The sequence below is a fragment of the Bidens hawaiensis genome, unplaced genomic scaffold (assembly GCF_021521415.1).
Source record: "Bidens hawaiensis isolate Kalapana, Puna unplaced genomic scaffold, B.hawaiensis_p1.1 tig00085831_1, whole genome shotgun sequence".
In the NCBI taxonomy this organism is placed as follows: Eukaryota; Viridiplantae; Streptophyta; class Magnoliopsida; order Asterales; family Asteraceae; genus Bidens; species Bidens hawaiensis.
In genome coordinates, this window is record NW_027504175.1 from 6,309 (window position 1) to 19,874 (window position 13,566).

General features: G+C 35.5%; 2 protein-coding genes and 2 pseudogenes across 2 annotated transcripts; 2 read left to right on the plus strand and 2 right to left on the minus strand.

Annotated features, from left to right (window-relative positions):
• Window positions 1-3,969: 3,969 nt before the first annotated feature.
• Window positions 3,970-6,341, plus strand: LOC143607726 (AT-hook motif nuclear-localized protein 5-like). Its single transcript, XM_077083070.1, has 5 exons — window positions 3,970-5,029; window positions 5,326-5,393; window positions 5,584-5,715; window positions 5,802-5,963; window positions 6,057-6,341. Exons 1-5 carry the CDS (start codon window positions 4,480-4,482, stop codon window positions 6,171-6,173), a joined length of 1,029 nt encoding a protein of 342 aa, XP_076939185.1. The 5' UTR covers window positions 3,970-4,479; the 3' UTR covers window positions 6,174-6,341.
• Window positions 6,342-6,554: 213 nt separating this feature from the next.
• On the minus strand, window positions 6,555-9,735 carry LOC143607721 (glutathione peroxidase 1-like). Its single transcript, XM_077083068.1, has 6 exons — window positions 9,683-9,735; window positions 9,150-9,228; window positions 8,394-8,470; window positions 8,210-8,271; window positions 6,889-7,007; window positions 6,555-6,800 (listed from the first exon to the last, which is right to left on the minus strand). Exons 1-6 carry the CDS (start codon window positions 9,733-9,735, stop codon window positions 6,570-6,572), a joined length of 621 nt encoding a protein of 206 aa, XP_076939183.1. The 3' UTR covers window positions 6,555-6,569.
• A 481-nt stretch (window positions 9,736-10,216) lies between these two features.
• LOC143607723 (putative ripening-related protein 1) lies at window positions 10,217-11,759 on the plus strand (annotated as a pseudogene).
• Window positions 11,760-11,956: 197 nt separating this feature from the next.
• On the minus strand, window positions 11,957-13,566 carry LOC143607722 (putative phospholipid hydroperoxide glutathione peroxidase; annotated as a pseudogene).

Here is a 13,566-nt window from a genome sequence, read left to right on the forward strand (position 1 = left end):
GGTGTAGCACGCTACCATGTTTCTCGATATTTCATGATCTTGTTTACAAATCGATTCGCAACTATGTTATACAGGTTAATACCATTTCTTTCATATTGTTTATGATGACTATACGTGAATCATGTGCAATGCGTTTATTGCTTTATGGTTGGTAAATAAAACATCAAAGTGGGAGGGTCCGACGGGACATACCTGTGCTACATATTCTTCAACTTCGGTTGAATGAATAGTTATATCATTATCATTCCCTGGTAATGGGCATCACTATCATTCCCCTAGGTTGGGGCGTTATTTTTTGTTGCTTTCTATTTAATTTATGATTTGATATATTACATTGTGACATGTGAATCGACATGCATTTTTGTATTATCTATATATCAAACTTATGAAATCTCATCAACATTTATGTTAACAAAATATATTATTTTCAATGTTCTACAGGTTGATTGATGAAGTGCTAAGGAACGAAGATAACTAGATTGGACCTTAGGATTATTTAAATAAATTATTATCTTTATGCTCCGATGTATTGTTATTTGACTCAAACCAACGTGTACTTGCTTCATTATGAAATAAAATAAATATATTTATCGTCAAATTAATAGCGTTACAAGCTTATGAGCAATTTATAAGTATCGCCCCGACATATTCCGTCTAAGGTTGGGTGTTACAAAAGGCACATTGAGGAAAGTAAACAAAAAACAAATGACAAATACAAAAAACACAATAGATCGCAAAATATAACACAATGGCAAATAAAATATATCACAATATTAAGTAATATAACACAATATCAAGAAAAAACAAGATAAAATCAATGACAAAAAGGAACAAAAAACAGAATAATAAATAAAAAGACACAATGATCTTTTTTCCTCAACCACATGTCTTTTTTTTTTCTTTCTTTTTTTTGGCAAATTGGAAATAAATAATTCCATCTTTTGTGTATTGGCCGATAAAAATCTCACCTTAAAAAATTACTACCAACGGTTCAACTATTTTTGTCTCAATTGTCCTCCGTTAAAAAACATTTAACGTCGTTACGTTTTTTTTTCCGAGTTTCAAACCGATGCTGTAGGGCTTTTGATCGGAAGAATGATACGAGTCAACTGATGTAAAACTTATCTCGAAACAGTAATCCAAACAACGAAACAGTGTTTCAATTTGGTGTTTGAATTTCCAATAAACAAAAATCAATCCATTTAATACATCGTTTCGAGATAAATTTTACATCAATTGACTCGTATCGTTCTTCCGATCAAAAGCCCTAACACATCGGTTTGAAACTCGGAAAAAAACTTAACGGCGTTAAGTGTTTTTTAACAGAGGACCAGCGAGACAAAAATAGTTGAAAGGTTGGACCGTTGGTAGTGATTTTTAAAGGTGAGATTATTGTCGGCCAATACACAAAATGTGGGATTATTTATTTCCAATTTGCCTTTTTTAGAACAATGAAAACGGTCAAACATTTTTGTGTTTTGCTTTTTTCGTTTTTCTATTAAATTTTGTGTTATGATTTTTTTTATTAATTTTTTTTATTAAATTTAGGGGAGTTTTGTGACTACAAATCATTCACATCATTCTTGTTTTTGTCTCTCTTTGTAGAATAACCTAACCCTAATATCGTATATCATTTTCATATATAATTGTGTTTTTTTCTTTGTTTAAATGTTATATTGGTTGAATAATTGAACTTTAATTTTATAAAATAAAGAATTGAAAATGGTGAAAGGAATTTATTTGATGAAATTGATTTGGAATTCAAAATTGTAAATGAAAGTAGAATCTTTTAAAATGAATAACAAATTTTGAACTGTGTGGTTAAAATAATCATGTTTGATTTGTAAATTTATTAAAGAAATTGCAATGTAGCTGTTCGGTTTTGTGATTGCCTTTGGGCCCGTTTTGTTCGACACTTAGATGACAAGTGGTAGCAGCCCATTTATTTGAGGATGAGGCCCTATGGAATAGGGTTGTCCTCAAGAATCATTAAAATTTTTGGTCAAAAACGAGAAAAAAATTTGGGCCTTACGTAAAAGAGTTTTTTTTTTTGGTTTAAATAATTAAATTTTTTAAATGGACTTATTAGGTTATGGTTTGGGATGTGCATTTTTTTTAAATAAAAATAAGCTTAAATGAATCTGGTAATTGTGTTTAAACATTAAAAATACACACTTTTCACACACACTTATAACTTTTTTGAAAGTTTCGGGCCTACCGGGGTGATCAGGGCAGGAGTTGACACCCCCCCATCACTTTTTCAAAGCCGGTAGTACTATGAACGTAGGTGCTTTAGCCGAACCACGTAAATCTTGTGTTTTTTGTGTGTGTGTGAGAGAGAGAGAGAGAGTTTTCCGCCACATTGATTCCTCTTATCAATGCCTAACAATAGCGATAGTGAAAGTGGTGGTGGCAATAGTGGGCGGTGTCAATGATTGGGGCGATGGTTGCCATGCTCTTTTACGAAAGTGGTGGTGTCAATAGTGATGGCGCTGGCTAGTTGATAATTATGTTAGGTTGGTGGATTGAACTATGCAGTCCATACACAACTCATATTTTTATTCATGTCAAAGATATCAACTTTAACCCGCACACACTTAAAATTATGTAACCCAAACACGACTTGTTTAACCTGTTTATCTAAATGTATCAAACGAGTTGGTAGGTGGAGTTGTAAACGTGTTAATTGAGTGGTCACCTTTTTCATTATAAAGGTGGGTGGGTTGTAATAAGATGGGATAAAGACATACACGGGTTAGTTGTCCCCCCTTTACATTAAAGATTTTGTTGGGTTGACCTGTTTAACTAACGAGTTAAGCTAACAACCTAAATAGAATGTTGCTTTTGATGGATTTGGTAGCATTAGACCATTGTTTCATTTCTTGCTTCCCATCAATTTTGTCAACTAGATCTACAAGACCGGAATCGACATTTGCAGTCTTGAACCAGGGTCGAATGATCTTGGATGTGGTTGAAGACTTGAAGTAGTCATGCTATTTGCATATTTATCACATTGCCCTCCCATTGGTGTTTATCTCATGCCTTATTAGAATTTAGAAGCAAGAACCATAAGGCACAAAAGGCGCTGTTTTTCTTAGTGGGTCCAGTTGGTGAACTGCTTGACCTACAAATGCAATTTGGGCCCTTGAAATCTGCTTCTTGTTCTAACCCAACCCTCATCACATACAAAAGAAACTCTTGTGTACCAAACTCAACCAAAGTATTAGGTATGTGGTCCCTTTTACAAAAAGTTATTTGACTAACCAATTTTAATTTAAGTTAGTAGAGATTCAGTACCCAATCATGCTCAAATGCTTTTCTACAATTATATATATTTTATATAAGTTTTATTGGGTCAGACCATACGCACATCAGCTAGTCCACTAATCAACACCCCTAAGCTGTACATCTGTTTACCATTAATCTTACAGAGACTTGCAACGAAAAAGTAAAATGTTACCGCCTGTTTACTAAGAAATCGTTAAATCTAAACGGACATATAAAAGTGAAACAACTTATGTGCCAGCACGCACATTAGTAGTAAATAGTGTTTTGAAGGACATTCCTTTTAAGCAAGCCCTTTATTAGAGCATTCTTATCAAATCCCTCGTTTAATGTGAGGGGTGCTTTTATAATTTAGTGAGTGGTGGGTAAAAAGTTTTTATATTTTAGAAAAAGTAGTGATTTTCCTGTATATTTGAAAAGTTACTAATAAAAGTTATTATTCATCCTCTATAATTTTTTAATATAATAATAAAAGATATAAAAAATATTATTTAATTAAAATAGAGAGAAAATATAATGAATTTTAGAGTAATTTTTGATTTATGAATAGAAGCTTTTTTAAATAGTAGATCTCATAGGTTTGACTAATGTACTATGTGTTGAACTTCTCTAGTTAAGTGTTTTAATTTTTATTTTCTTTATTATATCCTACGAACCAAAAGGTTTTGTCCTAGTTTGTATATAATTCAAAACTCAAAACACCTCAAACCCATTTCACTTTTGTCCTTACCCTCCCTCCCTATTTCTCTTTCCCAAAACTCTTTTCCATCTGCAATTTTAAATCTAGGGTTTTTTATTTCACTTCCAAAAATCACATTTTTTCACCATCCAACACACCTTTGTCTGCCCTAATTCTTCACCCTTTCTACATTATCAAGATTCAAGAAACTCAATTTTGTTCTTGTAAGTTCTTGTTGTTGTTTGAGCTCAAAAGCTTGAATCTTTTTCACTAAAGATTCAATCTTTTTCTTGTTTCTTGATGTTTCTTGAAAAACCCATGTAAAACCCTCTTTCAATTTTAGTTTATCTTTTGTGGGTGTTGCTCAATTTTGTATTTTTAGGCCGAATTTTGTGAAAAGTTTGAATCTTGACAGGTGTTTGTGATTAGTTTGTTGTTAATTTTTGTGGGTTTTGCTCAATTGTGGTTTTAGAAGTGTGTGTATTTAGGTTGGTGTGAGATTAGTGAGTAAATGCATGGATGGAAGGGAAGGAATTCCATCATTTTATCTCAATAGAGGGTTTCGGGGATCGGGTTCGAATGTCGGGTCGGGTTCGAATGGCGGATCGGGTAATCAGGGTGGAGGGTTTCAAGTCCCACCTGGTTTCAAGATCCAATCAAACCCTAATTTATCGCCCGTTAGCCATAGCAATATGAGGTTAGCACTGTCGATAGGCTCTTCGTTTCATTTGGAACATAACACCCCACCACCGCAACCACCGCCACCTAGTTTCCCTCATGGATTTAACTTGGAAGGTGGTGGCGGTGGTGGTGTGAGTGATGATGGTGGAGGTGGTGCAGCCGCCATCCCCGCCCTTCCCGACCCTAGAAGTGGAAGTGGAAGCGAGTCTGTTGTAAAGAAAAAAAGAGGGAGGCCTAGAAAGTATGCACCTGATGGGAACCACATGGCTTTGGGATTAACGCCTGCACCTGCGGTCACAACACCTGATCCAACCACACCGACACCACAAAAGAAAAGGGGACGGCCTCCAGGCAGCGGAAGGAAGCAACAGCTTGCAAATGTTGGTATGTTTATTAATTTTTGATTGGTTTATGGATTTTATATTGGCCTTATGCAGATTCTTTTACATTGTTAAATTGTGAGTATGCATGTATTGGTTTAGATTGTTGCATCTTGTTCTGCAATTTACATTGGTTGTTATGAATCTTGGACTTTTTGTGTTTTCATGTATCGGTTCTAAAGCTTACACTTTTCTCATTCTTTTGTTTTCATGTTGTTTTCTTTTTAAAATGCATTGGCTTAAATTTTATGTTCTCATTCTTGTGTTTTTCATGTTGTTTTCTTATTGTAATTTGTGTAGGCGAATGGATGCATAATTCAGCAGGATCTGCCTTCACACCTCACATCATCCATGTATCAGTTGGAGAGGTATGCAATAGTGTATTTAAAATGTTGACTGCCAACTTTATATATCCAAAATTTCCCTATTAAGATTGAAACTTTGTGAGGTAAATGTTGTGATTTAGCTTGGATCATCCCAAAAACGAAAACTTTGTGAAAATTTCTTGAGTCTTGAAATTAAAACTGAGAAGTAATATTGTAAACCTTTATATTGCAGGATGTTGCGGAAAAGATATTATCTTTTGCACAGCAAAGGCAACGGGCGCTCTGCATCTTGTCAGGCAACGGTTCTGTTTCAACTGTGACATTACGCCAATTTACATCTTCTGGTGGGACCGTAACTTATGAGGTTTGGCCATTTAACCTAAAAGCTAATTTGATATCCCATTAGTCAAATCATGATTGTCACATTGTTCTATTAAAACTACTTTCTAGGGTCGTTTTGAGATTCTATGCTTGTCGGGTTGTTATCTGCTTGCTGAAACCGGCAGCCCCCGCAACCGTACCGGCGGTCTTAGTATTTCCGTTTGTAACTCTGACGGTCAAGTTCTTGGTGGCGCCATTGGCGGTAAACTCATTGCCTCCACCCTAGTTCAGGTATATCATTCTTAGTTACACCCATTTTTCATTACATTTTCATTTTCGAGAAATAATATATTTAGGAAATCATATATTCTTTGTTGGCGGCAGGTAGTGGTTAGTAGCTTCTTACATGGTGGTGGTGGTGGAGGAGATAATTCTAAAGCAATAACCGCAATCGAGGCACCCTCGGGAGGCGAGAAGATTCCTGGAGTTCAGCTTAACTAGATATTATCTTGTAGATTAATGGTGGGCTATGTGTTGATGATGTATTTGTTACAAACTAAAACAAGAAAACTTGACATGTTTATGTTTGTTTAGCTCTAGAGCTTTTCTTTTTTTATTTTGTTGAGTAGATCTTGTAATGCACAGTTGTCATTTGTAGCTATTGTCTGTCTTTGAGGCTAATGCTCATTTCTAGGGTTTGTTCATGGTAATTCTAGCAATTTTCATGTTCTTGAATTATTCAATACAAGCTTTCAATCATACAACAGAAAAATAATACATAATATGGCATTATTCAACAATCAACTCATTCAAACAGTTTCTGCAAATCTTGAAATTTACAGGAGACCCAAGTGTTTCTGAATGTCCCTCTGCAAAAAAAAACAAGGGTACATTAAATCAAACAAGTTTATGCAGAATATAAAGATGGCCACTTTTAGAAGGGTATTTTTGTCTTTTTACCTCGATCGTAAGAGGGGAAGTTGTGGGATAATAGCGGTCAACGGGTATACCATTTTTGTCAACCAAGAACTTGGAAAAGTTCCACTGAATGTCTCCTCCAAGGATTCCATAGAACCCTGTTTTCAAGAACTCGTACACGGGTGCTGCATTCTCACCGTTCACATCAATCTGTGTTTGAATTGCATCAAAGTTTCGAACTTTTTGATAAATTTTGAAACTTTAGTAGCTTTTTGATGATGGGTTGTTTGAATTTTACCTTGTCAAAGATGGGAAACTCTGATTTGAATTTGGTGCAAACAAAGTCAACAATCTCTTCATTAGTTCCTGGTTCTTGTGCCCCAAATTGATTGCATGGAAATGCCAAGATCTCGAAACCTACATTCATTGAAGTAAAACATTGAAATTTAACTAGTGACTGACGCTGGGGGTGTAAACGAGCCGAGTCTGAGCTCCAAGCTCGGCTAGTTTCGAGCTTGGTTTGTGGCCCGTTTTCAAGCTCAAGCTCGGCGTGTCTCTTTTGTTATTTAGTAATAAATTTATACACATTTTTTAATTATTTTTTTATATTTTGAGAAAAACCTTAACGAGCCTAAGCTCGGCTCGAGCTCGTGTGCTATGTGCAATACCTTAAACGAGCCAAAGCTCGGCTCGAGCTCGTGTGCTGTGCGCAATACCTTAAACGAGCCAAAGCTCGGCTCGAGCTCAATTGTGCAATGCGAAATTGATACATAGAGTCCAAAAGAGTTAAAAAATAAAAATGCACAAGGCTCGGGCTCCATAACTAAGCGAGAGCTTTATTTGAGGCTCAGGCTTGATAAGGCTCAGCTCGTTTTGAGCTTTTATCAATCCGATCTCGAATGACACCATAAATGTTAATAACAGTATATTCTAAAGAAACACCATTGGCACACCAAAATAGTAATGTTTCATACGGCCCATATGATAGGTGAAAATGGTTATACAGGTCGCATGACAGACGAAAAATAGGTCATGCATGCCATATGGCTAGTTACAATGACACATCATATGGGCCATAATGTTTCATACATGCCGTATGGGTTGGTGTTTGCTAAAATCATACAAGTCATATGACATGTTAGACTGACATAAAAATTACTGATGTGACAACGCACACCATTGATAGTATCATACGGGTATGAGCATTTGCGCCCTGTCATAAGCTCCATATGATGATACCAGATGGTGTAGCTATAATATTACAAATAAAAAAGCTACGTTTCTTTACAATGATGTATTATTCTTTATAAAAAGTGTAATTAACAATGATTTTCTTCAAGATTATTATTATTATTATTATTATTATTTATTCATTTTGCAGATTACAATCATTTCTATGGTCTGCAACAAAACAGTCAAACAGCATCTTCCACGATACCTATCACTAGCAAACTAACATCTTGGACATCAAAAACCTTGGTTAACAAAGTTTTGGTGGTTATGCACTTTCTTAGTTTGTTAAAATGGTCATGCTATCACTTAAAAGGGCAAGCAAGAATCCCCTCTTTATGATGAATAGCAATTTATTCAAAGTGATGAATACATCAAAACCTACAAACCTTTCTCCCTGTACTTCAAATAAATCTGATTCAGTTCATCATAGTTGTTATTTGTAAGCCCACTGCCACAAAGAACCAACAACACAACTGACTGTAAGCAACTTTAGAATATATAACCACAAAACCAAAGACAGAAACACAGTTAAATAGTAAAAAAAACATGAGCCTGCTTCTAGATGCATACCACTTGGAAGCAACATTAACAATAAGTACAACCTTTCCCTTGTAAATGCTAAGGTCTACATCATTGCCCTTGGCATCCTGTGTCAAGTTAAAAATCAAAATAATAAGGGGTGTTCATGAAACCGGAAAAAAAAAACAAAGAAAAACTACCGAAACAAAATTCGATGGTTTGGTTTTGGTTTTGGTTTTAGTTTTGCAAATCATGAAAACTGAAAAACTCAATTTACAGATTTTCATTTATTATTAGTTTTTTTTTTTTCATTTCAGGTAACTTATAAGAATTTAATAAATATATAACTCAAATAATTTTAACTCCAATATATAAAAATCAATCATTTATTAATTAATTTATAAGAATTTAATAAATATGTAACTTATAAAACCTTAATAAGCATGCAACTCAAATAACTCAAATATTACGCCCAAATTCATTATTTTCGGCAAAAAAATTCGGCTCAATATTTTCAAGTAAGATGGTAAAACCGAAAAAACCTACACCAAACGGTTTTCAAAAAAATTGAAGTTTTGGTTTTAGCACAAAACATACCCAAACCGAATCGTGCACGCCCCTAGATGAAATAATCAAAAAGCCGAAAATAATACTAAGAAATTTATGAAATAAAAGAAAAGCTAGAGAGCCAAATTGACTAATTTTATTGCTAACTTGAAAACTGAAGGTCAACTGTAATAAGAGTGAATGAACTGTAGAGAAAGTACAGAATCAAATTCAGGGTTCTTGAGCAGAACAAGATCAAACCTTGACTGTGAAATCATAGAGGGTTTTCTTGCCATGGATGGTTGCGTTGAAATTGGAAAGGAAAGATGTAATATTTAATCTAATTTATTTTAATTTGGTGAATCAAATATGTATGCCAAGATGCTGTCTTTAGCGGCTACAGTTTGAAACGTGCAAACTAAAGCTGATACCTTTTTGGATCCTTTGATAATCAAAATTAAATGTTAATAATCATGAAAACAATTTGATGTGACCATATGCTTGATCTATTAGTATTTCACAAGAAGAAATGTTTTTGACTTAAAGTCTTATTTTGGTATGTGGTGTGACCAACCAACTTTAGTACCTATATTTTATTTTATGTAAATGACTACCCCAAATTCAAAAAACTTGTATTTTTAGTACTTTTTTTTAACTCTTTCTATTTTATCAGTTAAGTCAAGGGTACTTTGGTAATTTTGTAATTTTCTTATTTTTTTTTCTTTTAAATGCCTTCCCCCCTTTTAAATACCGGCAACATTCACCCTCAACGGAAGTCCGCTGCCGAAAACTACTTCAGCTCGTCAGCGAACGCACCGGGTTTGCCGGAAATGTTCGTGAACTCCATCGTTGTCGTCGCTTCGTACTGAACCATCATAAGCCTAATCCGTCACTGCTCGTTCTTCCAAGGTCACTAGTGATGGAGGTTAGGAAGGCCGATGGCTGCTGCCATATCTCCGGCAGTAGCAGCAGCAGCGGCGATGACGATGACGATGGCTAGGGGTGTTCAAAACCGGATATCCGAAGTTTCGGATATCCGGACCTTTCGGATAGTGAATTTTACTATCCAAATCCGAAATTTCGGATACCCGAAGTTTGGATATCTAATCGGATAGCGAATCGGATATCCGAAAATCTAAAAAAAGAAAAATAAAACCACAACAAAAAAAACAAAAACCTATTTCTAACTTACATCTCAAGAACCCTAGTTTTTCAATCCAACAAACTAACAACAAATTGTTCAAGATAAACACAACCCATTATTTCAAACTAAACAATCTTCTCAAACAAACATCTTGAGAATTAAAAACAACTTATGGTGACGGACGATGGTCATGGAGATGGCACGAACGACGGTTGTGGAGATAACACGGACGCCGTTAGATGAGGGCCGGAGCCTAGATGTGGTATGGTTGACGGTGCCTTGCGATGGTGGCGTCTCAGCAGCAGTGTATTGTGGTGGCTGGTGGGAGTCGGAAAAGACTGAAGCAGAGAGCAAAGATGAAAGTTAATGAAGGTGTAGATTGGCCACTGTGTAACTGTGTTATGACTTTAGAAAAAAAAAAGAAAAAATTAAGAAAATTACCAAAGTACTCTTGACTTAACTGATAAAATAGACGGAGTTAAAAAAGTACTAAAAATGCAAGTTTTTTGAAACTGGGGTAGTCATTTGCATAAGATAAAATATAAATATTAAAGTTGCATAGTTGGTCAAACCACAGGTACCAAAATGACACTTAATTCAATGTTTTTCAAACAAAGAGTTTTTAGTTAGCGGTACAACTAAGAATTTATCAACCACTGAAGGTTGTTGGCGGTCTGTTATAACATCGCCACTTCATCTTGAAGGGGCATGCCTTGTGTACCTGACGTGTCCACATGGCCTGTGAAACTGCACTAAAATGATGTCCAAGTGGTATATATTATATTATAATTATAATATATACATAAAGTTTTTGAAGTTTTTGATTACATCGAAACAGAAGACAGCGAGCAACAAACTGCGTTGCTACCCCTTTAGTCCATATTATAGATTTTTAAATATCGTGAAGCTTAAATTGGACTGTAAATAAAATACCAATAATTTAGTCCATATTATACCATCCATGTAAAAGCATCAACATTGATATATCATATACCAGTTCCTAACTTCATATGGACCATAGGTCCATACCCCAAGTCAAACAAGATACTAAGTTTATTTCTAGTAAATCAAGACCTCCATAAATATGTCACATTAATGGCTCCCAACTCCAAATCCAAACCACTAGTTAAGCTAGAAACATAACCACCATGACTAAACCAAATAGCACTCATATTCTAGCCCTTGCGATGTTTCTTTTGGTCGTGTTTCTTAGTACATCCACCGAAGCACAAGTTTTGCAACCCGAGTGGTCGCCTCAGGGGCAAAAAACCACCCGGAAACCACTGCAACCACCATAACATGGCGGAATGCTGCAAAGAAGGGAAGTTTTACGATATCTACCACTGCTCACCACCCGTGACATGAAAAACAAAAGCCATCCTAACACTAAACAGCTTTGAAGATGGTGGAGAGGGTGGCTGGGCGTCCCAATGTGACGAAAAGTTTCACTCAGATAAGACTAAAGTAGTCGCGTTATCTACTGGTTGGTATAATAACGGAAAAAGATGTCTTAAAAGATATTACGATTTATGGTAACGGGAAGAGCGTTAAAGCTAAGGTGGTTGACCAGTGTGACTCGACCATGGGGTGCGACGACGAGCATGCTTATCAACCACCATGTCGGAATGATATTGTGGATGCATCAGATGCGGTCTGGGAGGCTCTTGGAGTCCCGAGAAAGGATTGGGGATGGATGAAGGTTACATGGTCCGATTAACTAAACTTTCATGGTGTAATAATGTTCGGCTCGGTTTCATTTCTGTAACGATAAATGTGGTTTACCAAACATTTGACAAGATAAAATACAAGACATACATGTAAAAGGTTGCTTTTGTTACTACAAAACTTCTTATATAAAGTTCAAAGTTTGAAACATAACACGAAAATTCGAAAACCAAACAAGAAACCACAAGTACCGTAACCCTTAAGCGACACCAAGCAGCTTCTTTATATCCTTCTGCAATAAGTCAATAACAAAACCAAACAGGAAAAGATGAGTTTCGCACGTGTAGAATGCTGACAAGATTATGTTATATATGCTAACACACCTCTATGCTTAGAGTGGTGGTTGAGGCATAACGGTCAACGACTCGTCCTTCTTTATCATCCAAAAACTTTGTGAAGTTCCACTTAATGCTGTCCCCAAGAAGCCCTCCTTTGCTTGACCATAAGAAATCGTACAGGGGTTCGGCGTTTTTGCCATTTACATCAACCTGCATTAAACACGGGTCAACAAACTCGGTCAACGCTATATGATCAGTTCCATGAAACAGTTTGGACAACAGCTGTTGGGTTTGTGGAGGCCCGTTTTCGGGTTTGTGCTCGGTTAAACGAAGACAAGAAAATTGTTGACTTCATGGGTTCGAAGACAAGGGAGGCTTGTGGGCCAACCCTTATTCTCTTTTATGTAAGCCTGTTTTATGCTTTTGTAATTTCTTATCACGAGTGTTAAAAGAAAGAGCATAATGAAATAATAAATTTATAGTTGCAGCCCATTGACGCAGGTCAGCTTAGACCCGACCACACAAATAAATGCTTGTATCGTGTTTGTTTATTTTCAGCAGTTTGCTTGTATGTTCATCTTAACCGAGATCCTAAGAGCACTAACCTTAGCAAAGATGGGATACTCGGCTTTAAAACAAGTACAAGCAAACTCTTGAATTTCTTCATTGCTTCCGGGTTCTTGCCCTTTAAACTGATTGGATGGGAATGCAAGAATCTCAAGACCTATAAAATCACAAAATTAAAAAGATTTTAAAAGTTATAGAAAGTGAAACAAATATTTAAACAGTGACTGGAAAGACAGACCTTAAAGGTACAAGGTTGTCAGCTTAGGATAATTAGAGTTTGTGAACCCACTGTAACATATATATAATTAAAAGTTAAAAAAAAAGAGCTCATTTTATAATTTAACAAGTAAACCAATTGGGACATATAGTTTACCATTGTGATGCAACATTAACAATTAACAACACTTTTCCCCTGTACTGGCTAAGATCCACTTCTTGGCCCTTTGCATCCTAAAATAAAACCAACCAAAATTACTATTTAAAGCACATTATAAACTACTAGATACTAGGATCACGTTCGAAGATCTTCACTTTTGAGGGTACATGTCACACCAATTACAACTAGACTGTAAATGAACCGAATGTTCGGTGGAAAGTTCATTCATTCCGTTTGTTTAACAAATGAACTGAACGGACATGAACATAATATTTCATTTGATTAAATGAATGAGATGTTCGTTCGATAATGTTTAATAATATGCTGTGTTCGTGAATGTTAAATAATATGGTTTATTTACGTCTTTTATGTTACATAAAGGAAGTAAACAAGCATATTATTTAACATTACAATTAGAATCTAAATCAAAGATTTATTTTGTTACATCATCAATGGCCCGCCAATAATAATGATCAATAGAGATCATTTGAAAGCCTTAAAACGAAGACAAACCTTGACGGTGAAGTCGTAAACCGATTGCTTCGATTGAGCCATGGACTGATTCAATCTTGTAGCTGATACGAAGGT

Bases quoted from the DNA above. Each gene is read 5' to 3' on its own strand.
- LOC143607721 (XM_077083068.1), bottom strand. From the start codon at position 9,735: ATGGAGTTCACGAACATTTCCGGCAAACCCGGTGCGTTCGCTGACGAG. The intron at 8,471-9,149 runs GTTTGATCTTGT...AACTTGACACAG, and splicing joins TCTATGATTTCACAGTCAAG to GATGCCAAGGGCAATGATGT. The intron at 7,008-8,209 runs GTTTGTAGGTTT...CAATGAATGTAG, and splicing joins TTTGAAGTACAGGGAGAAAG to GTTTCGAGATCTTGGCATTT.
- LOC143607726 (XM_077083070.1), top strand. From the start codon at position 4,480: ATGGATGGAAGGGAAGGAATTCCATCATTTTATCTCAATAGAGGGTTT. The intron at 5,030-5,325 runs GTATGTTTATTA...TAATTTGTGTAG, and splicing joins GCAACAGCTTGCAAATGTTG to GCGAATGGATGCATAATTCA. The intron at 5,394-5,583 runs GTATGCAATAGT...TTTATATTGCAG, and splicing joins TCCATGTATCAGTTGGAGAG to GATGTTGCGGAAAAGATATT.